This window comes from Bos indicus, chromosome 2 (assembly GCF_029378745.1).
Source record: "Bos indicus isolate NIAB-ARS_2022 breed Sahiwal x Tharparkar chromosome 2, NIAB-ARS_B.indTharparkar_mat_pri_1.0, whole genome shotgun sequence".
In the NCBI taxonomy this organism is placed as follows: Eukaryota; Metazoa; Chordata; class Mammalia; order Artiodactyla; family Bovidae; genus Bos; species Bos indicus.
In genome coordinates, this window is record NC_091761.1 from 98,142,607 (window position 1) to 98,170,409 (window position 27,803).

General features: G+C 41.2%; 1 protein-coding gene across 2 annotated transcripts in view; it reads right to left on the reverse strand.

The window, feature by feature from the left end:
• Positions 1-3,273: 3,273 nt before the first annotated feature.
• LANCL1 (LanC like glutathione S-transferase 1) overlaps positions 3,274-27,803 on the reverse strand; it is a 49,412-nt gene continuing 24,882 nt past the window's right edge. For both annotated transcript variants that reach the window (XM_019976297.2, XM_019976287.2), the window contains exons 5-10: positions 18,439-18,574; positions 17,881-18,027; positions 14,610-14,792; positions 7,439-7,615; positions 6,913-6,985; positions 3,274-6,319 (exon numbers count right to left, since the gene is read on the reverse strand). In XM_019976297.2, coding sequence (XP_019831856.1) covers positions 6,243-6,319; positions 6,913-6,985; positions 7,439-7,615; positions 14,610-14,792; positions 17,881-18,027; positions 18,439-18,574 — 793 coding nt within the window. In that variant the 3' untranslated portion in view covers positions 3,274-6,242. The remainder of the gene's footprint in view (positions 6,320-6,912; positions 6,986-7,438; positions 7,616-14,609; positions 14,793-17,880; positions 18,028-18,438; positions 18,575-27,803) is intronic.

The following is a 27,803-nucleotide window of genomic DNA, read 5'->3' on the forward strand; positions in this document are numbered from 1 at the left end:
TGAGAGTCCCTTGGACTGCATGGAGATCCAACCAGTCCATTCTGAAGGAAATCAGCCCTGGGATTTCTTTGGAGGGAATGATGCTGAAGCTGAAACTCCAGTACTTTGGCCACCTTATGCAACGAGTTGACTCATTGGAAAAGACTCTGATGCTGGGAGGGATTGGGGGCAGGAGGAGAAGGGGATGACAGGATGAGATGGCTGGATGGCATCACTGACTTGATGGACGTTGAGTCTGAGTGAACTCCGGGAGTTGGTGATGGACAGGGAGGCCTGGTGTGCTGCAATTCATGGGGTCGCAAAGAGTCGGACACGACTGAGCAACTGAACTGAACTGAACAATTAGTTGACTAGTCGTGGCTCCTTATAAACTCTAAACAATGGCAAGGGTCTAATTTTCCTCATACAAATCTTGATTCCAGATGATTCAAATTATTTAGTATAGATTATCTTCCACATGATTCTCATATTACCAGAAGCTTAGGACTCTGAATTGAAAGATTCCAAACCCTTGGCAACTTTTCTATTAGAACTGTAAACACATATTTGTTCCAAGTTCATTCCTTTCCCTTGCTACAATCTATATCACAGACAATTGATCTCTTCAAGGCTGTACCCTTTGCTCTGACATGGTTTGGAATTGTGTCACATCAGTAATCAGACTCCAATCATCCCAGCTCTTCGATGCTCTTGCTATTAGTGCATGTGCTCTTTGATCAAAACATTAATCAGTTCTCTCAATTCATCAGCCAACTCCTGACCTTCCTTCCTTCTTCTCTAGAGTCAGGATTCTGTGATGCATTATCTAGTCCCGTGGTACTCAAATGCTCTGTGGCCAGCAGCATGGGCATTGTCTGGGAGCTTGTTAGACATGCAGACTCTGAGGGCTCACCAGACTGGCATTTTAGAATCATCTTAACAAGATTCCTAATGATTCGTATGCAGATAAGGTGGGATTCCCTGGTGATTTAGACGGTAAAGAATCTGCCTGCAATGTAGGAGACCCAGGTTGGATCCCTGGATCTGGAAGGTCCCCTGGAGAAGAAAATGGCTACCTACTCCAGTATGCTTCCCTGGAGAATCCCATAGAGGAGCCTGGCAGGCTGCAGTCCATGGGGTCACAAAGATTTAGTGACTAAAAATAACAACTCTCTGAATTCAGTACTCCTAGTACTGAACTCAGTTATCTACAAATACAGATAGAAACCATAGGTCATAGGAGAAACTTGGACACGCTTGAAATTTGTGGAATAAGGGAAAGACTAGTTGGAAGGTGAACAGGAATATTTAAAAATATTTCCTTGTAATCAGTTGTCTCTTCCCCCATCTTCTTCACCAGACTGAGTTGTCAGGGTGGGGACGTGTCTCATGCACACAGAATCCTCCGCCAGACATCTTGCTTATAACATATATGCTTAATGAACTTGGGGAATAGAATGGTTTTAAAGCATTTCTCAGGTATGATTAAATAAAACGGCAGTCTGAAGCATATGAATTTTGCCAGCAGTTCAGATTATACCAGCAAGGGGGTGATGTTAATACCTGAATGCCAGATACTCAATCAAAATTAACCATCAACTTTCACTGTGAGCCGTTATCAGTCTTTCTCTGGTTACAGATACCTTTCTTAATACCCCAGCTCCATTAGAGAAGAGAAATTATGCAACTACTTTATAAACTATTTATCAAGAGTCCCGCTTTTCTCTGCATAATGACTAAGTGCCTTACAAATACTTTCTCTGCCGCTTACTTGTAGAGTGATAGAACATTTGCTGCAGATTTAATGTCACCATGGTTGTGATTTGCATGTGGATGAAAAGTTAACATAATGTAGAAATGTGAAATTAAACTGGTCGACTATGAGCAGCAGTCCTGCTAAGATCCATTCATCTATCCTCATTATTTCACCTCGTGGCTTACTGTGTTTGCTGCTTTCTTCCATTACTCACAAAATTGTCAAATAAGTCCCAGAAGATTCACTGGCACATGGCTTCTTCTGGAAAACAGTGTTTGCAAAGCTTACATAATGGGACCAATGAAGCCAACATGTGAAAAAGCCCAGTGTTCTCTTGCCTTGTTAACTGACCCTCGGCTTCAGAAGGAAGAGGGTGAATCTGGATAGGAAACAGAATGAGAAAGCAAATTATCAGGGGACTGACTTGTACTTTTTCTTACTTTAAATGATGCCTGTAAGAGTCGAAAATACATGAGACTTTATGACACAGTCCACAGTGGGAACTATCTTGGGGAAAAAGAAATGACACAAAACTGGTTATTCTATTCAGAGAGTATGGGAAGCAGGGGGTCAAAGGCTTTTTCGAATGCAAAGTGTAGGAAAAAATAAACCACTGTGGGTAAGTTGCAGGAGATGAATTACTTCTTCAAGTTTTGTTTGCTCATGAGATTACAACTGTGGTGCAACTGAAAGTGCTTATCATTGTTTTTCTTCTGGTAGGAAGATGAGCCAGGAAATGGTAAACCAGAGAACAAAGCTAGCTGCCTTACCAATTGAAATGTAATCTTGTGAAGAGGCAGGCGGAATGCTCCACACATAACTCTGGAGTCTCTGGGTGGCCTCTGCAAAGCACCATCCTCTCCACAGCCCTGTACCCACATCTCAAGATGGGTGCCCTCATCTCTACCTTCATTTGATCAAAGGAGCAAAATAAAAATAACTAAATTTAGCCTTAGTAATATAAGTCATTCAAATGATAGACAAGGGGAATGAAGGGCATTTTAATCAGAGGTACAGGGAACAAAATGTAACTTGGGGTTGGAAAAAAGTATTTTATAATTTGGCAAATTCTGGTGTGCTAAGTGACACTAAATGGCTGAGTCATGAAAGGAAGTAGTACAGTCATGCCAGGTGACTGACCAGAACTCCTTTCCAACCTCTGTACACACATTTTATAATTATGCCTCATTTAATCTCCCCCTCCATTCAAAGTGCCCTTCAGAACTGGTCAGCAGGGAAATCAATTTCTAGAATGAGACTTTTATTAACCACAGGGTGGATTCTCATACGTATGGGATCATTAATATACTGCCCTGCTTGAAGCCTAGTAGATTCTTCTTAATTCTATTAATGATCAGATTTTAAAATGTTTTCCTCTTTATATTCATAAAGTACTTCAAATCTTGTTTGACTCAACAATGAAGAAAAAGTCAGCAGCAAGTCCTAGGGAATGAGTATAAAGAAAAAGCCATCATTTACCACTGAAAGAAAATATTTCTTAAGTTTAAACCAAAGTAAACAAGAAGCAGATGACAATGTATGGTCGTAAAAAGATTTTATTGAGAAGCAGTACGATAAATCCTTTATAGAACATAGAAATACATACAATTCCAGCCCTTTCCAATAAATGGCAATGTAACATTGGCGTAGGATTCCTGAATATCCCAAATGCTTTGTTTTGTACCTGTTGGAGAGAAGCAGTTCTTCTACAGCTTAACAACACAGAAGTGGGGTGCTCTGACCTATTTAGGGTGGGCAGCACTGGAGACAGAACTCGGCATGAATAAAGGAGGACTACAGATGAGTTCAAGTGGCTGAAAGAGTAGATGAATAAATGTTCACTCTTCTCATCGTGTACTTCAAACTCAGTCAAGAGAAGGCAAGGCATTATAAAATCAGACACAAATTAACTCGAGGACATAAGAGCAAAGCATCTCTCTCAATTAAGTTATACAGGGACGCTGTAATAAAAGAGAGAAAATAGCCACTTTTACCTAAAACTCTACCTACCGTGAAGGCTTTTGATGCCAAGTAATTGGAACTGACATCAAAGATGAAAAGGGAGTCAAATGACTCTAAGGATTAAAGACTGACTTCTTGATGGGACCACAGATCAATAGGATTGATGTAAATAATTGATGTGACACTCACAGAAACACACGAGAGGATAAATGAATACTGCCTGACACAGTTTTAAGGTTTTACTACCTAGTTTTTACATAGAGATAAAAGATACTACTGAGTTTTCTGGAAAGCAATTTTGAGAAGTTTTTCATTTTGTTTTGCTTTTTTAACAAGGAGAAAAATATCTGAGGGAAAAATGATATAACAGAAACAGAACTGAAATGATGCCTCTTCCTTTCAAAACTAAGAAAACTAGTATAAAATTTCAGTTTCTTCCATGCTGTTAGGTTATTAGTCTGAGTTTTATACCCTTTGCCTGAGTTTAAAATCCTATCAAACTTTCTGCGCTCATAAACATAAATAAAACAAACAATGGCACAAGTATAAAATCTTGCCTGTTTAATAACTGAAACTTAATCATGTCAATATTGATAAATTTGCTAATGGATGACAGTAGCTAAACTGCAATCGAAATACACATAAGAATCTTACTCAAAACGTTCTACTCCCTGCCTTGATGTCTTCCTGGAGTTAAACTAATTAAGATGTTTGGTGAAGCACTGTGATCACTGTCCTCTGGTTAGTAGAGAGTGTTTTTTGTTCTTTCTCCCTTGGTTAGTAAATACAGAAGTTGAAAGTGCAGGTAGCGTATAGTAAGACATGTAACTAAACCATACGGGCTCTGTTCTTTCAAGTTGGACACCCAGCCAAAGGCAAATTAGCTTTACGGTGAATACTGACCCCTTTGATCTGAAATGCTCACGCTCAAGAGAAAGGCAAAGCTGGCACATAGCTTAGCAGCAGCACTTCAAAATCTGAGAAGCACAAGGTTGTCCTGACTAACACAAGTCACAGAGTAAGCTAATCCTGGGAACTGAGCCAGTGGACTGTGTCTTAGATCCCACTGTCATTAGCCTTTAAAGGGTCAGGCAGTTTCCAACAATATTAGCTATTTTGGTGCTACATGGAAAATAATAGGGGATTTCTACTCACAGGAATCAACATACACTCAGTGGGAATTTGGTTCAAAGTTCCAGTTAAAAATAGCATATTTTTGTGACCCAGAGAGCTGTGAAATAGGCACATTTAAAATTCTTAGACCCTGTTTTTTAAAGTGGCGAAATGTTTCAAAATCAGTGGATATACACAGAAAAGACGAAACAAGCCTGGGAAAATCAGCAATGGAAGGAGGAGGAATGGGAGCTGATAAGTCAAAACATTGGTATGGAATTTAAAGCACCAGGAATTCTTCACCTACCATATAAATAACCGATCCTGAGGGCTCAGAAACTGATGAGTGTTAAAGCCTAGAGTATGCAGAGACAAAAGCTATTTGTTCTAAGAACGATCACTGGGTAATACTGTCTCAATAAACAGCATTTCTATCAAAAGCTTAGCGATTCTGCCATATAGCATCCTGTCCTCCCTCTTTAAACAAGTAGAATGCTCTACTATCTAGTGAAAAGACCAACATCTAGATAGATAGGAAGGAAAATATCTGATGGCTTGTACCAAGCAGGCAACACTTTACAAAGCATAGTCTTTGCAAGATAAGTAGAACACAAGTTAAAGTTTAGAAGGTCAGTCAGAAAGGGTGGACTCAAATCCTGGGTCATAATATATTCACACATAGAAATCTCATTTCCTGATCTTACTAATTCCAAAGAAGGAACACATTTATATTAAGTAATTCCAAAACGTATTAGCTTATCTGGAAAAAACAAACTTTTTGTTAGTTTATCTTGAAATAACCATCAAATCATAATTTTCATATAACGACCATCCCATTTTAGAAGTTTTTGATAAAGGCGTTGGATTATAGAGCCTGAATGCTCCCTAAAAGGGGCAAATTTGAAAGTATGTTTAGGTAAAGATTGTGAATTTGAAAAATGGTGCTTAGGTCCCTAGCCCAGTTGACAACTTTTCCAAATTTTGTCCCCTTTCATAATCAACCACTTAGAGAAAAGCAAAGTCATAAAACTGTTATTAAAATACTAAAGAGAAGAGGTGGAGGGCAATATCAAACAAGAAGCATGTCTTTATCTACATTTAGTTTCTTTTAAATATTTTTAGAACAGTAACAGATGATTATATTCATAAGCTTAAGTAAGAATACAATTGCCCCTAAGTTCTGAAATATATACAAATATGCCCTCAAAATACTATACATATCACCTACCTTCCCTTTAGAAGAAACTGAAGTTACTTAAGATTTCCTTGGATACTTTAAAATAAAAGTCAATAACAAAAAGGAACTGAACTAAAGACATATTCTGAAAAAACAGTCAACTAAATTACATACAGAGCCTGACTCTATTGTTGCTTTAGCCAAGGTTTGATAAGAGAGGTTCATGCAGTGAGGCGCAGAGGGGGAGCTTTCCTTTTACAGTTCAAATGCGGGGAACCTGGCTTTTGTGGGCACTAGGAGGTCAGCCAAGAAATATATTGTTCCAGCCATTCCTGAAGGAAAAGAAAGAGTCAGAAGTTATTACACCAAAAGATGGTATTTTTTATAGAGTGGCTTCATTTTGCATCATAAACAACATGACAATATAATTTATACGATTTGAATGAAGTAGGTGTCTGTTTTTATATGTTGCAGCTCATTAGAGGGGAACACTAGTAAGGTGCCCAGCCTCTCTATGCAGGTAGGAGACAGGAGGGGGAGTGGGGCCAGACTGGTTTAAGGCACGGCCCTACCATCTACCATATGTGAGCTCCTTCTTCATGGCCTGACTTCCCTGTTTGAGCCTCAGAGATCTCATCTATGACATGAGGATAATTATACATATTTCTGATGAGATGATTTATGATGACATCTACAAAATGCCTAGCATGTGCCTGGCTCCATAAACAGCAGTCATCATAATTACTACTATTGGATCCACAGTGGTCTGGGTGCTAATGGATTTTTAATACTGAGCTATCATATTAGGAAATAAAGAAGTAGTTTAAAAATAACTATAAAATTAACTTGATAAAATGCAACATATTACTAAGGAGAGAAGTGGATGCTGATATTATAAGTCAAATAAGTAACGTGTGGAAAATACCTTCAAAGAGGGAGAAGGGGGTGTCTGGTGTCCGGCATCCGTGTTCTCCATAATCTAAGCACCATTCAGCAAACTAAAAACGAGACCAAGTTAAATTATTGAAATGACTTCTTCTAGAGACTCCTAAAAGTTGACAGAGGTTGTCTCTAAGATTTACTCTGAAAAGTCAAAAACTATTCTCAAGGCAGGGAAAGGGTTTAATCCAGAGAAATGGATGGTCTAAAAAGAAACTACAAAGCATGGGAGGAATTTAATGAGCTTCTGAGTCACGTCTCCAGGGCTATCAAAGAAGAAAGGAACAAAACCACCTTACAGCTTCCAGCAAAACAACATCCCCCACCAATGCTGTTGAGTAGAATTATATCCTTTAAAAAAAACAAAAACAAACACCTAATTCAATTGAATGGTTTTTCTTAAACTGTGTCTGTTCTATAGACTTATGGTTTAAAAAAATAAATGAATTAAATCAGATTAACCAGAGCCATTTCTGCAAAGGTGTGCTGTGTTTGGCGGTCCTGAATCCTACCTTACAGGCCCTGTACAGGTACTTCGCATCCTGCGTGAGGCTGTACAGCGACAGGAAGGCGTAGGCATTCCCTGCAGTGCCGTGGCACAGCCCATACCCCTTCTTCAGCAAGCCGTACTGCCAGATCACGTCCGCACACTGATAGGCATCATTGAGATACCGTTCTTCTTTGAACACCTGCAGAGTCAAGGGACAGAGTTTAGTATAAGGGATATAAAAGACACTTCTATTGACCTTCCTTCCTGATAGGAGACAAAAGGAAATGGGAAAAGGGAGGAAGAGAAAGGGAGGTGGCTTAGTAAGAAAGGGTAAAGAATTCAGAGACACAGAGATATGTTATATTGGTGGGGAAAAATTACAATAATTTATTAGCAATTTTTGTTTTTAAATACATAACTGGACATGATCTCGTCTATATGATCTAAGTTTTATATGCATGTGTGTTTGTGTTGTTAATGTTTTTTAGTTGCTAAGTCTTTTCAGACTTTCTGTGACCCCATGGACTGCAGCCCACCAGGATCCTCTGTCCATGGGATTTCCCACATAAGAATGCTGGAGTGGGTTGCCATTTCCTTTTGCAGGGGATCTTCCCAACCCAGGGATCAAACCCATGTCTCCTGCATTGGCAGGTGGATTCTTTATCATGGAGCCATGGTGCTTGTATAACTGAATGTTACTGGCGAAGTAGCCTTATTTACTTGCAACTTGCTATTATCCTTAGTCACTTTGCAAAGGATAAACACTATTTTCTCTGTAACAATGATGCTCTTCACTATTAGAAAGTTTCTTTATACCCTGAAGAAGAAACTGTTTATAAAATTGATTATAAACACTATACTTTGTCAGAAAAATAGAGATACATCTTTACAATCTTTGTGACCTCCTAACTCTTGATTAAAGATGTGAAAAATACATGTGTGTGTGTTTGTGTGTGTATTTTTTTCCCATGCCATGTAGCTTGTGGGATCTTAGTTTCCCAACCAGGGACTGAACCCATATCCTCTGCAATAGGACACAGTCCCAACCACTGGACTGCCAGGGAATTCCTGAGAAATATTTTCTGAGTAGATATTTTTAATATCTCATTACAGTATAAAAGTAGAGCTAGACAGTTTAAAAAAATTTTTGTATTATATTTGACTTTCTGAAGGCAAAATCTGAGGGCTTATTCAGACCGTAAGATGCCAGAGACTATTTAGAGTCTATAAAACTGTCATTTGTAGAACACGTACCAATGAACATCAATATCTTGGTGTACTTCCATTTCTCCCCCCTCAAATAAAAACCTTTGCTTCTTTGATTATGGCTCTGTCATAAAATACTTTTTCAGAAGTGATACTTGCATTTTAAAAATTATGGTGAAATATATGTATGAAAGTTACCATTTTATAAAGTGGACAGTTCAATGGCATTAATTACATCCCCTGTGTTGTTTCAAGATGGTTTAAGAATAGGACGGGCAGACCACTTTCTCCCCCACAAATTCATCAAAAGATTGTGTGAATGCTGAGCAACTTCCACAAAACAACTTCTGAACACTGGCGGAGGACAACAGGCAGAAAGGCAGCCCATTCTCTTGGAAAGGAGGTAGGACAAAATATAAAAGACAAAAGGAGAGACAAAAGAGCTAGGGATGGAGACCTGTCCTGGGGAGGGAGTCGTGAGGGAGAAGTTTCCATACAGTAGGAAATGCTCTCACAGGTGGGTCCATGGGGAGTTTTGGAATCTCAGAAAGCAACATAACCGGGAGAAAAGAAAAAAACAAACAAATCACAGAAAACATGACTAACTGCAACTGCGGAAAAGAACTAGCCCATGAAAGGCTCCAAGTGGAAGTGAAAGTGAAGTCGCTCAGCTGTGTCGGACTGTTTGCGACCTCGTGGACTGCAGCCCACCAGGATCCTCGTGGACTGTAGCCCACCAGGCTCCTCCGTCCATGGGATTCTCCAGGCCAGAATACTGGAGTGGGTTGCCATTTCCTTCTCCAGGGGATCTTCCCGACCCAGGGTTGAACCCAGGTCTCTCACATTGCAGGCAGACGCTTTAACATCTGAGCCACCAGGGAAGCCCAACCTAACCCCTAATGCACAGTCTGGCCGGCTCACAGAACAAAGGATTGAGGGAATACCAAAGTACAGCTAGCCCCCTGCACACTGGTCCCTCCCCGCCCAGAGGCAGAGAGGCAGGCTTGAGCCAGAGGCAAGGGCCTGCTGCAACCTCAGCCACAGAGATGGCATCTTCCACCAAACTGTGAGCAGGCTCCCAGCTGCTAACCAAATCTTCCTGAGATTCTGGATGGCTGACACCTGCCAGGAGGGTCACAGCCTGAGATCAGGTCTACAGAGGAGACATACAGCACATCTGAGATGGAGTTCTTGTGGCACACCTGGGAAACCAAGAGGCCGGGACCGGGGAGGTGATTAAGACGCATGGCCCACCTTGGACAGCGCACTCACCAAGAACCTGGTCATCTGAGCTGCCCAGATCTGGGAAAGGGCACAAAACGCAGGCCCACCCCACAGAGACTGAGCCAGAACTGTGTCTGAGTGTCTCCTGAGGAGGTATGTGGCCTGCTGCAGGGACAGGGGCTCTGGGTGCAGCAGACCTGGATACGGCAGAACTCTGGGAGGAGGTTGCCAGTAACCCCACCAAAGAACTACCAGAACTTACACAGGATTGCGGAAAGAGATTCTTGGACGGCACAAATAAAATCTTGTGCACACCAGGACCCAGGAGAAAGGAGCAGTGACCCCATAAGAAACTGACCCAGATATGCCCATGAGTGTCCAGGAGTCTCTGGCAGAGGTGTGGGTCGGTGGTGGCCTGTGGCAAGGTTGGGGGCACTGAGTGCAGCAGTGACTGCATCGGACCTTTTGAAGGAGGTCACCATTATCTTCAAAACCTCCACCATAGTTTGGCTTCAGGTCAAGCAACAGAGAGGGAACACAGCCCAGCCCACCAACAAAAGCCGGATTAAAGATTTACTAAACATGGCCCCACACATCAGGACAAGACCCAGTTTCCCCCACAGCCAGTCTCTCCCATCAGGAAGCTTCCATAAGCCTCTTATCCTTATCCATCAGAGGACAGACAGAATGAAAAGCACAATCACAGTAAACTAACCAATCTGATCACATGGACCACAGCCTGGTCTAGCTCAATGAAACTATGAGCCAGCCTGTAGGGCCACCCAAGATGGACAGGTCATGGTGGAGAGTTCTGACAAAGTGTGGTCCACTGAAGAAGGGAATGCAAACCACTTCAGTATTCTTGCCCTGAGAACCCCATGAATAGTATGAAAAGGCAAAAAGACAGGACAGTGATAGATGAACTCCCCAGGGTGGTAGATGCCCGATATGCTACTAGAGAAGAATGGAGAAATAACTCCAAAAACAATGAAGAAATGGAGCCAAAACAAACACAACACCCAGTTGTGGATGTGAAGGGTGATGGAAGCAAGGTCCAATGCTGTAAAGAGCAATATTGCATAGGAACCTTGAATGTTACGTCTATGAATCCAGGCAAATTGGAAGTGGTCAAACAGGAGATGGCAAGAGTGAACATTGACATTTTAGGAATCAATGAACTAAAATGAACTGGAATGGGTGATTTAACTCAGATGACCATTATATCTACTACGGCGGGCAAGAATCCCTTAGAAGAAATGGAGTAGCCATCACAGTCAACAAAAAGAGTCCAGAATGCAGTACTTGTTTGTAATCTCAAAAACGAGAGAATGATCTCTGTTCGTTTCCAAGGCAAACCATGCAATATAACAGTAATCCAAGTCTAGGCCCTGACCAATAATGCTGAAGAAGCTGAAGCTGAATGGTTCTATGAATACCTATTAGACCTTCTAGAACTAACACCAAAAAAAATGTCCTCTTTGTTATAGGGTCTGGAATGCAAAAGTTGGAAGTCAAGAACTACCTGGAATAACAGGCAAATTTGGCTGTGGAATACAAATAAACAGGTCGAAGGCTAACAGAGTTTTGGCAAGGGAACACACTGGTCATAGCAAACACCCTCTTCCAACAATACAAGAGAAGACTCTACACATGGACATCACCAGATGGTCCACACTGAAATCAGATTGATTGTATTCTTTGTAGCCAAAGATGGAGAAGCTCTATACAGTCAGCAAAAACAAGACTGGGAGCTGACTGTGGCTCAGATCATGAACACCTATTTGCCAAATTCAGACTGAAATTGAACAAAGTAGGGAAAACCACTAGACCATTCAGGTATGACCTAAATCAAATCCCTTACGATTATACAGTGAAAGTGACAAATAGATTCAAGGGATTAGAACTGATAGACAGAGTGCCTGAAGAACTATGGACAGAGGTTTGTGACATTGTACCAGAGGCAGTGATCAAGACCATCCCTAAGAAAAAGAAATGCAAAAAGGCAAAATGGCTGTCTGAGGAGGCATTACAAATAGCTGAGAAAAGAAGAGAAGCTAAAGGCAAAGGAGAAAAGGAAAGATATACCCATTTGAATGCAGAGTTCTAAAGAATAGCAAGGAGAGATAAGAAAGCCTTCCTCGGTGATCAATGCAAAGAAACAGAGGAAAACAATAGCATGGGAAAGACTAGAGATCTCTTCAAGAAAATTAGAGATACCAAGGGAACATTTCATGCAAAGTTGAGCACAATAAAGGACAGAAATGGTACGGACCTAACAGAAGCAGAAGATATTAAGAAGAGGTGGCAAGAATACACAGAAGAACTATACAAAAAAGATCTTCATGACCCAGATAATCACGATGGTGTGATCACTCACCTAGAGCCAGACATCCTGGAATGCGAAGTCAAGTGGGCCTTAGGAAGCATCACTATGAACAAAGCTAGTGGAAATGACAGCATTCCAGCTGAGCGATTTCAAATCCTAAAAGATGATGCTGTGAAAGTGCTGCACTCAGTATGCCAGCAAATTTTGCATATTGAGTCTCCCGATCCCAAAGAAAGGCAATGCCAAAGAATGTTCAAACTACCGCACAAATGCACTCATCTCACATGCTAGCAAAGTAATGCTCAAAATTCTCCAAGCCAGGCTTCAACAGTAATGTGAACAGTGAACTTCCAGATGTTCATGCTGGTATTAGAAAAGGCATAGGAACCAGAGATTAAATTGCCAACATCTGTTGGATCATCGAAAAAGCAAGAGAGTTCCAGAAAAACATCTACTTTTGTTTTACTGACTATGCCAAAGTCTTTGACTGTGTGGATCACAACAAGCTGGAAAATTCTTAAAGAGATGGGAATACTAGACTACCAGACCTGCTTCCTGAGAAATCTGTATGCAAGTCAAGAAGCAACAGTTAGAACTGGACATGGAGCAACAGACTGGGAACAACAGACTGGTTCCATATCGGGAAAGGAGTACATCAAGGCTGTATACTGGTACTCTGCTTATTTAACTTCTATGCAGAGTACATCATGTGAAATGCTGGGCTGGATGAAGCCCAAGCTGGAATCAAGATTGCTGGGAGAAATATCAATAACCTCAGATATGCAGATGACACCACCCTTATGGCAGAAAGTGAAGAACTAAAGAGCGTCTTGATTAAAGTCAAAGAGGAGAGTGAAAACGTTGGTTTAAAACTCAACATTCAGAAAACTAAGATCATGGCATCTTAGTTCACGAAGTGATGGTCCCATTACTTCATGGCAAATAGATGGGGAAGCAATGGAAACACCAAGAGACTTTATTTTGGGGGGCTCCAAAATCACTGCAGGTGATGACTGCAGCCATGAAATTAAAAGATGCCTGCTCCTTGGAAGAAAAGTTATGACCAACCTAGACAGCATATTAGAAAGCAGAGACATTACTTTACCAACAAAGGTCCGTCTAGTCAAAGCTACGGTTTTTCCATTAGTCATGCATGGATGTGAGAGTTGGACTATAAAGAAAGCTGAGCGCGGAAGAATTGATGCTTTTGAAGTGTGGTGTTGGAGAAGACTCTTGAGAGTCCCTTGGACTGCAAGGAGATCCAACCAGTCCATCCTAAAGGAAATCAGTCCTGAATATTCATTGGAAGGACTGATGCTGAAGCAGAAACTCTAATACTTTGGCCCCATGATGTCAAGAACCAACTCACTGGAAAAGACCCTGATGCTAGGAAAGACTGAAGGCAGGAGGAGAAGGGGATGACAGAGGATGAGATGGTTGGATGGCATCACTGACACGATGGACATGAGTCTGAGTAGGCTCCAGGAGTTGTTTATGGGCGTGCTGCAATCCATGGGTTTGCAGTTGGACATGACTAACCGACTGAACTGAACTGATGTTGTATTAATACAACCATCACCATTATCTATTTCTAAAACCTTTTCAACATCCCAAACAGAAACTCTGTACCCATGAAGTAATCATTCTCAGCCTCCTAGCCTTTGGTAACTTTTACGCTACTCTCTCACTATGAATATGTCTATTTTATATATCTCACATTACCCATCACAGCAAGTAAGTGGAGTTATACTGGATCTGCCCTTTTGTTTCTGGCGTGTTTCACTTGGCATCATGTTTTCAACGTTCATGCATGTTGTAGTATGGATCAGAAGTTAATTCTTTTTTAGGGATAAATCATATTCTGTTGCATGTAGACACTGTATCTTGCCCAACCATTTATCTGCTGATGGACACTTGGATTGTTTCCACTTTTTGGCTACTGTGAACAATGCTGCTAGGGAACGCTGGTGTACACATACCTGTTTGAAACCTCATTTTCACTTCTTTTAGGTATATACCAAGGAGTGGAATTGCTTGAGCATATGTTTAATCCTGTGTTTAATTTTTTGATGAACTGTCAAACTGCTTTTTATTGTAGCTGTACCATTTTATATTGCCACCATCAATGTCCAGGGAGAATCCTTTCTATTTTTCATTGAGCTCCTGGGATATTTATCTTGTCTTTGCCACTAACACTATAGATCTTGGCTACTCTACCCGTCAAGTGAAGTGGTTCCCTGTTCTGTGAAATAATGTGTGCTATGGTATTAAAGGATACTGTGAGAATGAATTATAACTCATATAGCCAAATGAGGTTAGGTCCAACAAATGGTTTGTCTATGTATCCTTGAAGAATTATACAGGAAACTAATTAAGGTGATAGAATTTTATACTCTGTTTGCTAACTTATCTCTAAACATGAGAAAGCTCGTATTACCTTGTAGGCCTGAGTGAGCATGTAGATTACCCCGGGAGCACCGTGGCACCAGTGGATCAGCAGATCACGACTGTCGTCCACGCAAGGAGGGTAATTGCCTGAAGGGAATTTCAGTTGGCAGACGTAGTCTACACTGGGCTTGACCAAATTATGTAGCTTCGCATGGCTCACTTGAAGGCTGGGCTAGAAACAAAAATGAGAATTATTAGTTTTGCTGAAACAAGCAGTCCTTTTTAACGCTCCAAGTCAAAGAGTTAGTCACTCAGTCCTGTCAGGGATGGGTTTAAAAAGAGAGGAAAAGATGACCAAAATGAATTGAAAGTCATTAAATGGTTTTGGATTCCAGCCAATTTTTTCACCTACTGGCACAAACCAAAATTAGGCTATCAGTTTACATCTGGAACCTTATATACATATTATTTTCAATATTTATTTTTATCTAGATACATATAAAAATGTCCAAAGCCAATGCTTAAGAATGTGAGCTAAGAGAAGTTTCCTAAGGTCTTAGTACCTTAAGCACACTTTAAGGACCACAAAGAGATGCATTAGATAAATCAGGTACAGCTTTCATCTAAAGTAGTAGCAGTGTTTAGTTGCTAAATCATGTCCAACTCTTCGAGACCCCATGGACTGTAGCCCATCAGGCCCCTCTGTCCATGGGATTTCCCAGGCAAGAATACTGGAGTGGGCTGTCATTTCTTTCTGCAGGGAATATTCCCGACCCAGGTACTGAACCTGGGTCTCCTGCATTACAGGCAGATTCTTCACTGACTGAGCCACCAGTGAAGCCCATTTAGAGTAATGGTGGGTGATATTTCCAACAGAAGATGCTAACAAGTTGGGAGACCTAGGATCTAAATCCCCAATTGGTGTGACTCTAGATTAAGTCCTTCTGCAAAAGATTTGGAACTGATACTTATGAAGGCTTATTTAGATACAATAATGAACAGAATTACAGGATTTGGTGTCATATGGCATATGAGCCTATACTTTTGATATAATTTTTAGTTTTGGTCCTGGTCCTAATTCAGTGTACCTCATACTTCTTCTTTTAAACAACAAATGCAGTGCTGTCTTTGCCAGGCAGGGGCCGGGCATTTGGGGTGGGAGGGAGGCAGTGCTGTGAAGTCAGGCAGGAGGCAGTGGTGGCAGGGCATGAGACGATACCGACCATAGGCTTTCATGGACACTGAACATGCACTAAGTTCTGCAGACACACTCAGATTCCACTTTACGCAAAGAACATTGTTCAAGCGCAGTTTAAAATGTGAGAGCTGAATGGCTGGATTCTCCTCAAACTTGCAGAAGTTCTCAAAATGGCCTAAAAACTACATTTCATGTTGATACTTATGCACCTATCAGAATGGACTTTGAGGATTAAAAATTAAATCATTTCAAATAGATAATGATGTACAAATGGAAAATGCAATACTTGGGTTTCCAGATTTCTTATTATAACCAAATGCATGGAAGCAGAGGGTAAGACACCTCCTGATGATCTGCTTCGAAGAAAGGTCATGAAGCCATCGTCACTGACACGTATGACTCTAATTCACCTTGGCACATCGAAGTTGTTCTTCTTTCCTGAAAACTTTGAAGAATCTGTATTTACTTCCGGAAATAGAGAGTCAGTGAGGGAAGTGTGCCAGAAAAAAGAATTTAAGCTTAAAATGTCAAAACCCCTAATTATATAACTCTGATTTGAGAAGTGCAGAATAAACTGGTCTCTTACTGCCAGTAACACTCCAAGTATGGTTATGCATTCAAAAGCAATAATAAGGTTTTATTTTTCAGCTCTGCTGTTCTTGTTTAGTTACAGGGAAATGACAGGTGTGAGGTTGATTTGGCATTATTATAGCTGCTCAACCAGCTATGAGCATTTATATCCAAGCTCTCTTGTTGAATGTATTAATGAAACATTTTTCGTTATGTTACACTGTAGTTTGGGAAATTGAGGGTGGGCACCTTTACCATCATTAAAAATCAGTATTCTTTTGCCATGAATTCTTATTCTTAAGCACAAGTGCCGATATCTCCTTCAGCAGAGCTAGACGAGCCCCTGGAAATGATGCTCTCATGAGGAGCCCTCTTCTGACCTCCCCTTCCAGGTTATGCTTGCTGTAATACTCTATTTGCCCTCGGTCTATCTGGCTTTGGCTGATGTCTGCCAACAGTATTAGCGCCAAAGAACTGTTGAACATGGCATGTGCTGTGCTTAGTTGCTCAGTCACGAACAATTCTTTACAACCCCTTGGACTACTGCCTGCCAGGCTCCTCTGTCCATGGGGATTCTCCAGGCAAGAATATTGGAGTGGGTTGCCATGCCCTCCTCCAGCGGATCTTCCCAAACCAGGGATCCAACCCAGGTCTCCCACATTGCAGGCAGATTCTTTACCATCTGAGCCACCAGGGAAGCCCCAAAATACTAGAGCGGGTAGCCTATCCCTTCTCCAGGGGATCTTCCCAACCCAGGAATTGAACTGGGATCTCCTGCATTGCAGGAAGATTCTTTAGCAGTTGAGCTACCAGGGAAATCCCGGAACATGGCATATTCAGCTATTTTTCAGGTAAATTACACAAAATCCACTGAAAAGGCTCCTCAGTTTTGCTCTCTAACTGCGCTTTAGGCAGCAGATCCTTCCTTGTTTTCTACTGATTTTGTTCTTACTCCTGCAACTTCTTTCAATGGGTTGTACGTTATAATGAGGAGCAGTATTAATTCAAGGCATCTGCTGAAAGAGCAGAGCAGAGCAGAGGGCACTTCATATAGAAGAATAGGTCAAAACACTTACTCTGCACAAGTGGCATGAGGTGGGCAAGTATGGTCACCTACAAATCAAACATCATCTCAAAGCACAGCGCCTTTTACGCTAATACACTTCAAATACACTTTGGCAAGTGCTGTTGTTATTAAGTCATTGCATTGTGTCTGACTCTTTGCAACCCCATGGACTGTAGCCTGCCAGGCTCCTCTGTCCATGGGATTTCCCAGGCAAGAAACTACAGTGGGTTGTGATTTCCTTCTCCAGGGGATCTTCCTGACCCAGGGATCGAACCTGTATCTCCTGCATTGGCAGGCAGGTTCTTTACCACTGAGTCACCAGGGAAGCCCTTGGCAGGCACTACTCTTGTTTATCTAGGCCAGGTAATTACCAGAAGAGTGATGAAGCAGTTGACAGAATGAAAAAACTGAGCTGGAGCACCTGTCTTCTCACCCTAGACAGTACCATAGGAACCACATTCTAGTTTCATCGTTACCACCTCTTACCTGCATCAGGTAGTAATAAATTCCTGCCAGGCCATGAGCAGCCCCCACGTAATATTCTTGGTACCATTCATACATCAGTGGAGTCTTTCCTGTGAACCTTCTCTTTCTAGCTAGATCTTCTCCAGAAGTTAAGACAGTTTCACAAATCTACAGAGAGAAACCCAACCAGAATAAGGAAAGAATTAGAATGGAGACAAGGGATTTTTGCTAACAGGTACTGGGGAACATGACAAGTTAGACATCACCTTATGGCCATGAATGGGCACAGTTTGACTCTGTACTCAGAGAAGCACATGGGATTATTCTGGCCCTTATCTTCCTCTGAATGGCCCCTGAACTCTCAAATGGAGCAGCTGGACTTCTTACTCTGAGTCACTCCCTTCAGTGTCCCACAGCACCCCATGTGAAGCTGGTGGTGCTGGGATCATGCCTGACCTTCAGAGGTCAAGATACACCTTCCCGGCCAGCTACCTGGGATGTGCCAACAGGGAAACCAACAGTTTAGGCAGACAGGAAGTGGGGTCGTAAAAAGACGCCAGAAAGCACAAAACGTGGTACCTGCTGAATATGGCTCTGAGGAATCTTTTCCTCTCCAAAGTTCTTATTAACAAACAGGAGAGCACTGATATAGCCCATTCGTCCATAGAGCATCTCACTTGGAGCATGGGGATCAATCTTATTTAAGTGAATTAGCCTGGGAATAAAAATACATGCCTAAGACAATGTGAAAGGGATTGAATAGAGATAGTTACTTAAAAATGGTACAATTAAAACACACACATACAAATATATACAGAGAGTTATATATATACACACATATGTGGGATTATTATAATATATAAAATATAATATTTAAATATATTTACATAAAATATAATACTTAAATATATTTACATATAACTTACAATAGTATACTCTAAATATTAAGTAAGCTGGGCCAGACCATAAAGGGGTAATCAGGGGTCAGTGATTAACCATCAACTACATTTCTTTTCTTCAGTTCACTGACAAACAAGAAATTCAAAGAATGAAGGACACATGATTATCGCTGGGACCACCTACAGTTTCCCTAGCCCCTCATGGCAGTATACCTGGAGACCAGCAATTGATATCCGAGAAGCCAAGAACTACTGGCTATTATAACATTCAGTCTGAGGAAATGACAAAAGTCAACACTCAAAGGGCCATCGTTTCCATAAAATGCAATGCCTGCTGCACTTTCCTGGTTTACTTCTGAAATGTGTCATGTGGCCTGGCTGAAGTGTTTGTACAGCAGCCTGACCCACCACTACCAGTTACACATACAAACAGCACAAGGGGATCAGTCAGGCTCCCTGCTTCCTCGGTCTCCCAGCATCTGGTCCTTCCTTTCAGAAATAACCCTGGTTACCAATTTCTTGTATATTCCAAGAATTATTTTATGCACAGATAAGAATACATAAACTTATTTATAAACATATTTCCCCAAATGTTTCATGACTCTACTTAACAATTCATCTTGACAATCATTCCTGATCAGCACACACAGAGTAATCTTCTTTATCATAGGTGCATAGTATTCCATTGAATGATTATAACTTATTAGTTCCCTATTGATAGACTCAGTTCAGCTTCCCCCCCAAAAAAGTTATTTTTGGTTCTGGTCCTAGGCGAGATGGACTAAGCCTATACCATCCTGCCTCTCACAGCACATGTAGGTCCAGAACCTACAGAGAATGAGTGAAGCTCTTTGAAAACCCTGAAAAATAAAGAGTAGCTGGCAGAATGTGGATGACCAGAGCTTGAAGTACTGCCAAATGTGGTGAGTTTACCACATTTTCCCCTCTGATATTTCCCTGGCCTGAACTCAGTGCTGCTTGAAGCCTGGAAGTGTGCATCAGTGGGCTGAAAGAGTCCTGGAAGAAGTCCTTCAGTTCTGTCTCAGAAAAGAAGAGGAAAGGGAACTCTTAATAGCAGAGAGTGGTAAAACACTTCATTTTTCTGTTCACTCCCCAGGCCACAAGCAGGCTCATGCTGGCAGCAGAAGTGAAGGCAACTGGAGCCCACAGGGGCCACAACTCTGAGAGAGGGACCTGTCCACACATCCTGGAGAGGCTGTAGTCCCAGGAGTGTTGAGGGCGCAGGAGGCCCTTTGCCTCACTTCTCTTTCCAGCCTCCCATCACTTGAACCTCCAGATACAGGCACAATCGTGGGAAGTGTGTGGCTGAGTAGGGTAACCAAAGCCTCATTTCTTTCTGGAGAATCAAAAAAGGAAGCTCCAGGGAACCAGAAAGCAGGTGGAGTTCACAGAGGGATAAGAGCTAAGAGAAGTAGCTATACTTGTCGTCTGAACTCTGACAATGAACTTTTTTTTTCTTTTTCTCTTTTGGTGAGGGGCAGGAAATATGACAGTGAGGGAAAATGTCCATGCTATTTTACATTTTTCATCACATGAAATTTTGACAGCACATCTCAATTATCCCTAAATTATCCTACAAATTCAATGTGAGATCATTTTAATTATTAAAATGATTTAGGTTTTGATGAAACTTGACAAAATGATTTTAGTATACCAAAAAAGCATGGAGGGAGAGAGTCAGGGGACTTCTGGAAAAGAGGAGTAATGAGAGGACATCAGTCTTACCAAAAAAAAAATGCATCTTGTCATCAGGTAGCTTATGATACTAAAGATGCTATTTAATCTCTATACTTTAAATTTCTCAACTATAAAATGAATGATGCCTTCCAATTTAAACATTTATTTTTAAAGCAGTGAAGTATAAATAATGCCTGCATATATATTATCTAACTTTAGTCTACATACTAAAAATGTTTAATAAGCATTTGAAGTAACAAAAAAATCATACCCCTAGAGTGATTGGTTATATCTCAAGTATTTTATAAAGAAAGCTGAGTGCCAAAAAATTTGATGTGTTTGAACTGTGGTGTGGGAGAAGACTTGAGAGTCCCTTGGACTGCAAGGAGATCAAACCAGTCCATCCTAAAGGAAATCAGTCCTGAATATTCATCGGAAGGACTGATGCTGAAGCTGAAGCTCCAATATTTTGGCCACCTGATGCAAAGAGCTGACTCACTGGAAAAGACGCTGATGGGAGGAGACGGGGATGACAGAGCATGAGATGGTTGGATGGCATCACTGACTCAATGGACATGAGTCTGAGTAAGCTCTGGGAGTTGGTGAGGGACAGGAAAGCCTGGAGTGCTGCAGTCCATGGGGTCACAAAGAGTTGGACACGAGTGAGTGAACTGAAGTATTCTAGTAAGGAATCAACATTCAGAGATACCTGGCACTTCAAATAACTTTATCAAAATTTACACCAGAGGATTTGATAACATGGGCAGAAAAGAACGTTAGGAAATATTGGTGGAGTGAGTGGTGAAGATGGGTGGGATGTTTGGGAGATGGTACAGGCTCCAGCCACTGTTTGATGAGTAAGATCCAAGAAGGATCAGAGGAGGATGTGGCTTTATCTGAGCCACAGAACAGGGCAGAGGACTAACTGTGTGTGAGTCTTCTTCCTAATAAATGTTTGTACATTTGGTAGAGTTTGCTTAACTGCTTGTGCCTTCATTTACTCAGTGGTAAAATGAAGGTCATAGCTGAGAGGGTGCACAGCCCCCTACCTCTGATTTCTGGAGGCCACCAGTATCTACAAACAACAAAGACAAACAGTAAAACAAGAATCTAACAATTGCTACCACCAGGCTATACATCAGTAGATAGAGTCCTAGCTCTGAAAGGAAGGTACTTGTGAAGAGAAAACAACTCTCCTCTCCTGAACCCTCCCCAACCACCTCCACAAGACCGTGGTGGGAGGGGAACTCTTAGGATTAAAAATGAAGAAAACACACTTTAATAAGCAGAATGAATTGGTTTTTTTGTTGCTGTTTACAGCAGTTTTATTCACAATTACCAAAACTCAGAATCAACCAAGCTGTCCATCAGTAGGTGAGGTGGAAAAGCGAACTGTGGCGCATCCAGAGGAATGAGATGACTTTAGTGAGTAAGAAGGGCTGACAGTTATGAAACAATAACTGAGAAAAAGTTAGGCAAGCATCCTTAAGGTGACCTACTCCCCTATAGGAAAGAGAGGTTTGCAAGAGCTTGGCTGGTTGCAGTTACTGACAAAGTTAGATGTTTCCATATTTATACCTCAACAAATGGAGTCATCTCAATCAAATTGGTTAAACATGCAAATGCTGGCTCATGCATTTCTTTTCTATTACAAACACAGGCATTAAACTCTCAGTGGAATAATGGCTATCAGTAATAGGGACACAGTGGTCAGAGGTTGCTTTCAATTTTCTCGTAATACCTTGCTTGATTTTTTCCCTCTCCAATGCCAACAGGGTTATCTGATCTATAACCACAGGGTGGTTGTTTTCTACTTTAATACTCCCCCTCATCCCCACAAATCGCTAATAATTTTAAATAATTTAAAAACATTTATTAAGAAAAATTTTATTTTTTTTCTCACTCCAGAACTGGAAGCTCAGTAATGTTGAGAACTTAATAAATAAAATCTGTTAACTAGATACAAACTCAACTGTTGCAGTAAACAGAATAAACATCCCAGAGTTTTCATAAGAATTTATTATAAAGTATTAATATAAATGCATCAAACTATAAGAATTTAGAGATAGAAAAGCACTTTTGATTTTTGTAAAGGGTATTATTGAAAGAACTATTCAAAGAGTGAAATCACTAGCAATTTTTTAAATAAACACTGCTCTATGGAAGTTACTAAAAACAATTACTACATATTGCATTAACTCCAATGATGTTCTCATCTAAATAAAATGTGTTTGAACCACTGAATTAGAAAATACCATTCTTTTACTTGCCATTGTCATGACCTGTATCACACTAGGTATGTGCTTGGTCTCTCAGTCGTGTCCGACTCTTTGTGACCCCATGGACTGTAGCCCACCAGGCTCCTCTGTCCATGGGGATTCTCCAGGCAAGAATACTGGAGTGGCTTGCCATGCCCTTCTCCAGGGGACCTTCGCAACCCAGGGATCCAACCCAAATCTCCCACATTGCCAGCAGATTCTTTATTGTTTGAGCCACCAGGAAAGCCCGGTAGCTTCCACAAGGAACCACTAGGTGGCGATATATAATTAGCACACCAATTATTTTGCAACCAAACATTTGGTTGTTCAAAGGAGACGGCAAGTACTTATTTTCAAATACTTGATAATCAAAGTACTGTTCAGTGCATCTCATTATAATGAGTACTTAAGAAGGAAGTACTTAAGAAGGAGGTACCTCATTTTATGGATTTGAATTCATTAAAACTCACTGCTGCTGCTGCTGCTGCTGCTGCTGCTGAGTCACTTCAGTCGTGTCTGACTCTGTGCGACCCCATAGACGGCAGCCCACTAGGCTCCCCCGTCCCTGGATTCTCTAGGCAGGAACACTGGAGTGGGTTGCCATTTCCTTCTCCATAAAACTCACTAGTTGCATTTATTTAACTGTGAAGAAAGCTGAGCGCCGAAGAATTGATGCTTTTGAACTGTGGTGTTGGAGAAGACTCTTGAGAGTCCCTTGAACTGCAAGGAGATCCAACCAGTCCATTCTAAAGGAGATCAGTCCTGGGTGTTCTTTGGAAGGAATGATGCTAAAGCTGAAACTCCAGTACTTTGGCCACCTCATGCGAAGAGTTGACTCAATGGAAAAGACTCTGATGCTGGGAGGGGTTGGAGGCAGGAGGAGAAGGGGACGACAGAGGATGAGATGGCTGGATGGCATCACCGACTCAATGGACCTGAGTCTGAGTGAATTCCGGGAGTTGGTGATGGACAGGGAGGCCTGGTGTGCTGTGATTCATGGGGTCGCAAAGAGTTGGACACGACTGAGCGACTGAACTGAGCTGAACTGAACACAGTGTTCATAGAGCACTATTTACAATAACCAAGACATGGAAGCCACCTCAGAGTCCAGGCATAGATGAATGGATAAAGAAGATGTAGTACATATATACAATGGAATATCACTCAGTCATAAAAAGGATGAAATGATGCCATCTGCAGCAACATGGGCGGACCTAGAGATTACCATACTAAATGAAGTTGGGCAGAGAAAGACAAACATTATATGGTATCCCTTATGTGTGGAATCTAAAAAATGATATCAACGAATTTATTTACAAAACAGAAACAGTCTCACAAACACAGTTAACAAACACATGGTTACCAAAGGGGAAAGGGTCAGGGAGGAATTAATTAGGAGTTTGGGGTTAAAATATAAACACTACTATAGATAAAATAGACAATCAACAAGGATATACTATGTAGCACAGGGAACTCATATACATACATACATATATATATGTATGTGTGTGTGTGTGTGTGTGTGTGTATATATATATATATATTTAATCATTAAGTCGTGTCTGACTCTTTCGTAACCCCACAGACTGAAGCCCACCAGGTTCCTCTGTCCATGGGATTTCCCAGGTAAGAATACTGGAGTGGGTTGCCATTTCCTTCTCTAGGGGATCTTTCTCATCCAGAGACTGAACCTGTGTCTCCTGCTTAGCAGGCAGATTCTTTACCACTGAGCCACCTGGGAAGCCCATGTGTATATAAAATCAAGTATACGTCAATAAGTGCTTCCCTGGAGGCTCAGACAGTAAGAATCTGCCTGCAATGCTGGAGACCCAGGATTGATCCCTGGGTCAGGAAGATCCTCTGGAGAAGGGAATGGCTACCCACGCCAATATCCTCGTCTGGAAAATTCCATGGACAGAGGAGCCTGGTGGGCTGCAGTCCATGGGGTCGCAAAGAGTCGGACACAATTGAGTGACTAACACACGCTATACTTCAATAACAATTAAAAACAAAGTCAGAAAGAGACTAAAACAATTACTAAAATTAGGACTTTTAACATCATGCTTTAGATGCTATATTATTAGGACAAAATGAAGAAATGATAGCATTTATCGATCGTAATGGTTATTTTATGTGTTTTCAGAAACTCTCAAACCCAGAAGCACATCATTGCAGCTCCCTGTATTTGTTTTGCTATGTGGATATTAATAGCAACTGATCTTTAGAAGAGACAAATCATTGAAATGTCACTGAAGCAAGAATAAAGACATAAAAACAGGATAATTCTGTTCCACTACTAGCAGTATTTCCCCAGAGTGTTACTGGGAAGAGTTTTTGCCTTTTATCATCAAAAGGTTTGTAACTTTTAAAAAAGAAGTCCTTTTCTTATTCATCACTACAAAAGAGAAAGGGTATACATCTTCTGACCAGAAATCCAAAGTTCTTTGTCACTCTAAGTACTAGCTTGAAAGCATGCTGTGTGTGAGGGTAAGTCACTTAACTGGGCACAAAACAGGCAACGCTCTTTATTCGTGTAGTAGCACCAACTATCTCTGTGTAGAAGGGAGGGAGAAGACAGTATAAATCAAGCAGTGGAAGAACCAGCACTATTTGCTATCTTCCTCTCCACCTGCCTCAGCCAACTGCCGGGCAGTTTTGAACAAGCACACACACGTGTACACACATTCCTTTTGGGGAGTCACAGACCCCTCCAAGAAAAGTACAGTATATAATTTAGGAGTTTTCTATATATCCCCGGAAGCCCTAAGTTTCTCAAGATCCCAAAGCTAAGAAGCTCTACCTTAAGGAAACACTGATTTCTTTAGATTTCAATTCGTCTAAGGATTAATCCCAAAGTCCCTTTGGTTTCTAAAACTCAAACCATGGTTCTGGAAGACTGCTATATTAAGAAAATATAGGAATGGTAAGCTGAAATACATGCTGGCAGTGGAGTACATGGATGGCACATGGAGAATATGAATGTCTCTGGACACAAAAGGACTGTGTGATGAGAGGAAGAAGGTTAGGCACAAAGTAAAACAAGTAAGTGGTGGTGGTTTAGTCACCAGGTTGTGTCCAACTCTTGAGACCCCATGGACTGGAGCCCACCAGGCTCCTCTGTCCATAGGATTTACCAGGCAAGAATGCTGGAGTGGGTGCCATTTCCACCTCCAGGGGATCTTCCTGATCAGGAGTCGAACGCAGGTGTCCTGCACTGCAGGCAGATTCTTTACCGACTGAGCTACCAAGGAAGCCTCCAAGTTTAATAAACAAGTGAGCAGGTTTATTATATAACTGATGTCATGTCATCAAGTAATTTTGGATTTCCTGAAGTTAAACTGAAAAGACTTTGAAACTTTTCTCTTAAAAGGGAGGAGATGTGAAAGTAATTTATAAATAATTCTGTTTCTTTTTGGTCTGCGATGAACTTCAGGAATCTAAAAATAATCAAACCTGAGGCCCAAAAGAGGTAATTTCCTATCATACGCCTGCATTCTATATTTTTAACCTTAAGTCTATAAATAAAATATTGCTGAAATGTCATAAAACAAAAAATGATATAAATAACACTTTTAATACCAAAGTATCAAGAAAAAAGAAATTTTATTCTAAGTGTTTTATAATAAGCCAATATTAATAAATGGTATTATTCCCCAAAGAGTGTTTCTTAGAACAATAGACCCTAAGATGTCCTAAGGTGGCCTAAGAGACAACTGTGGCAAATTCTGCTCCCTACAGTCACCTGAGTTTCCCCTGTGTTTAAAAGCTACTAAAGACTCTCAGCAGCCAGTAAATGCATGTAACTTTAATTAGTATTTCCACACTGCATCTGAATACACAAATCTTGTTTTCATTTAATGCCTCATAACATTCGTCACTTATGAAACTATTACTGTTTGGCTGTACATATTTTGAGATAGGTTGACATTATATGTAGAATTTCAGTTCAGTTGCTTAGTCGTTTCCGACTCTTTGTGACCCCATGGACTGCAGCATACCAGGCCTCCCTGTCCATCACCAACTCCTGGAGGTTACTCAAACTCATGTCCATTGAGTCGGTGATGCCATCCAACCATCTCAACCTCTGTTGTCCCTTTTTCCTCCTGCCTTCAATCTTTGCCAGCATCAGGGTCTTTTCTAATGAGTCAGTTCTTCGCATCAGGTGGCCGAAGTATTGGGGCTTCAGCTTCAGCATCAGTCCTTCCAATGAGTATTCAGGACTGACTTCCTTTAGGATGGACTGGTTAGATCTCCTTGCAGTCCAACGGACTCTCAAGAGTCTTTTCCAACACCACAGTTCAAAAGCATTAATTCTTCAGTGCTCAGCTTTCTTTATAGTCCAACTCTCACATCCATACATGACCACAGGAAAAACCATAGCTTTGACTAGATGTACCTTTGTTGGCAAAGTAATGTCTCTGCTTTTGAATATGCTCTCTAGGTTGGTCATAACTTTTCTTCCAAGGAGCAGGCGTCTTTTAATTTCATGGCTGCAGTCACTGTTTTCAGTGATTTTGGAGCCCCCCAAAATAAAGTCTGTCACTGTTTCCATTGTTTCCCCATCTACTTCCCATGAAGTGATGGGACCAGATGCCATGATCTTAGTTTTCTGAATGTTGAGCTTTAAGCCAACTTTTTCACTCTCCTCTTTCACTTTCATCAAGAGGCTCTTTAGCTCTTCTTTGCTGTCTGCCATAAGGGTGGTGTCATCTGCATATCTGAGGTTATTGATATTTCTCCTGGCAATCTGATTCCAGCTTGTGCTTCATCTAGCCCAGCATTTCTCATGATGTACTCTGCATATAAGTTATATAAGCAGGCTGACAATATACAGCCTTGACGTACTCCTTTCCTGATTTGGAACCAGTCTGTTGTTCTATGTCCAGTTCTAACTGCTGCTTCTTGACCTGCGTACAGATTTCTCAGGAGGCAGGTCGGGTGCTCTGGTATTTCCATCTGTTTAAGAATTTTCCACAGTTTGTTGTGATCCACACAGTCAAAGGCTTTGGCATAGTCAATAAAGCAGAAGTAGATGTTCTTCCGCAACTCTCTTGCTTTTTCGATGATCCAACAGACATTGGCAAATTTG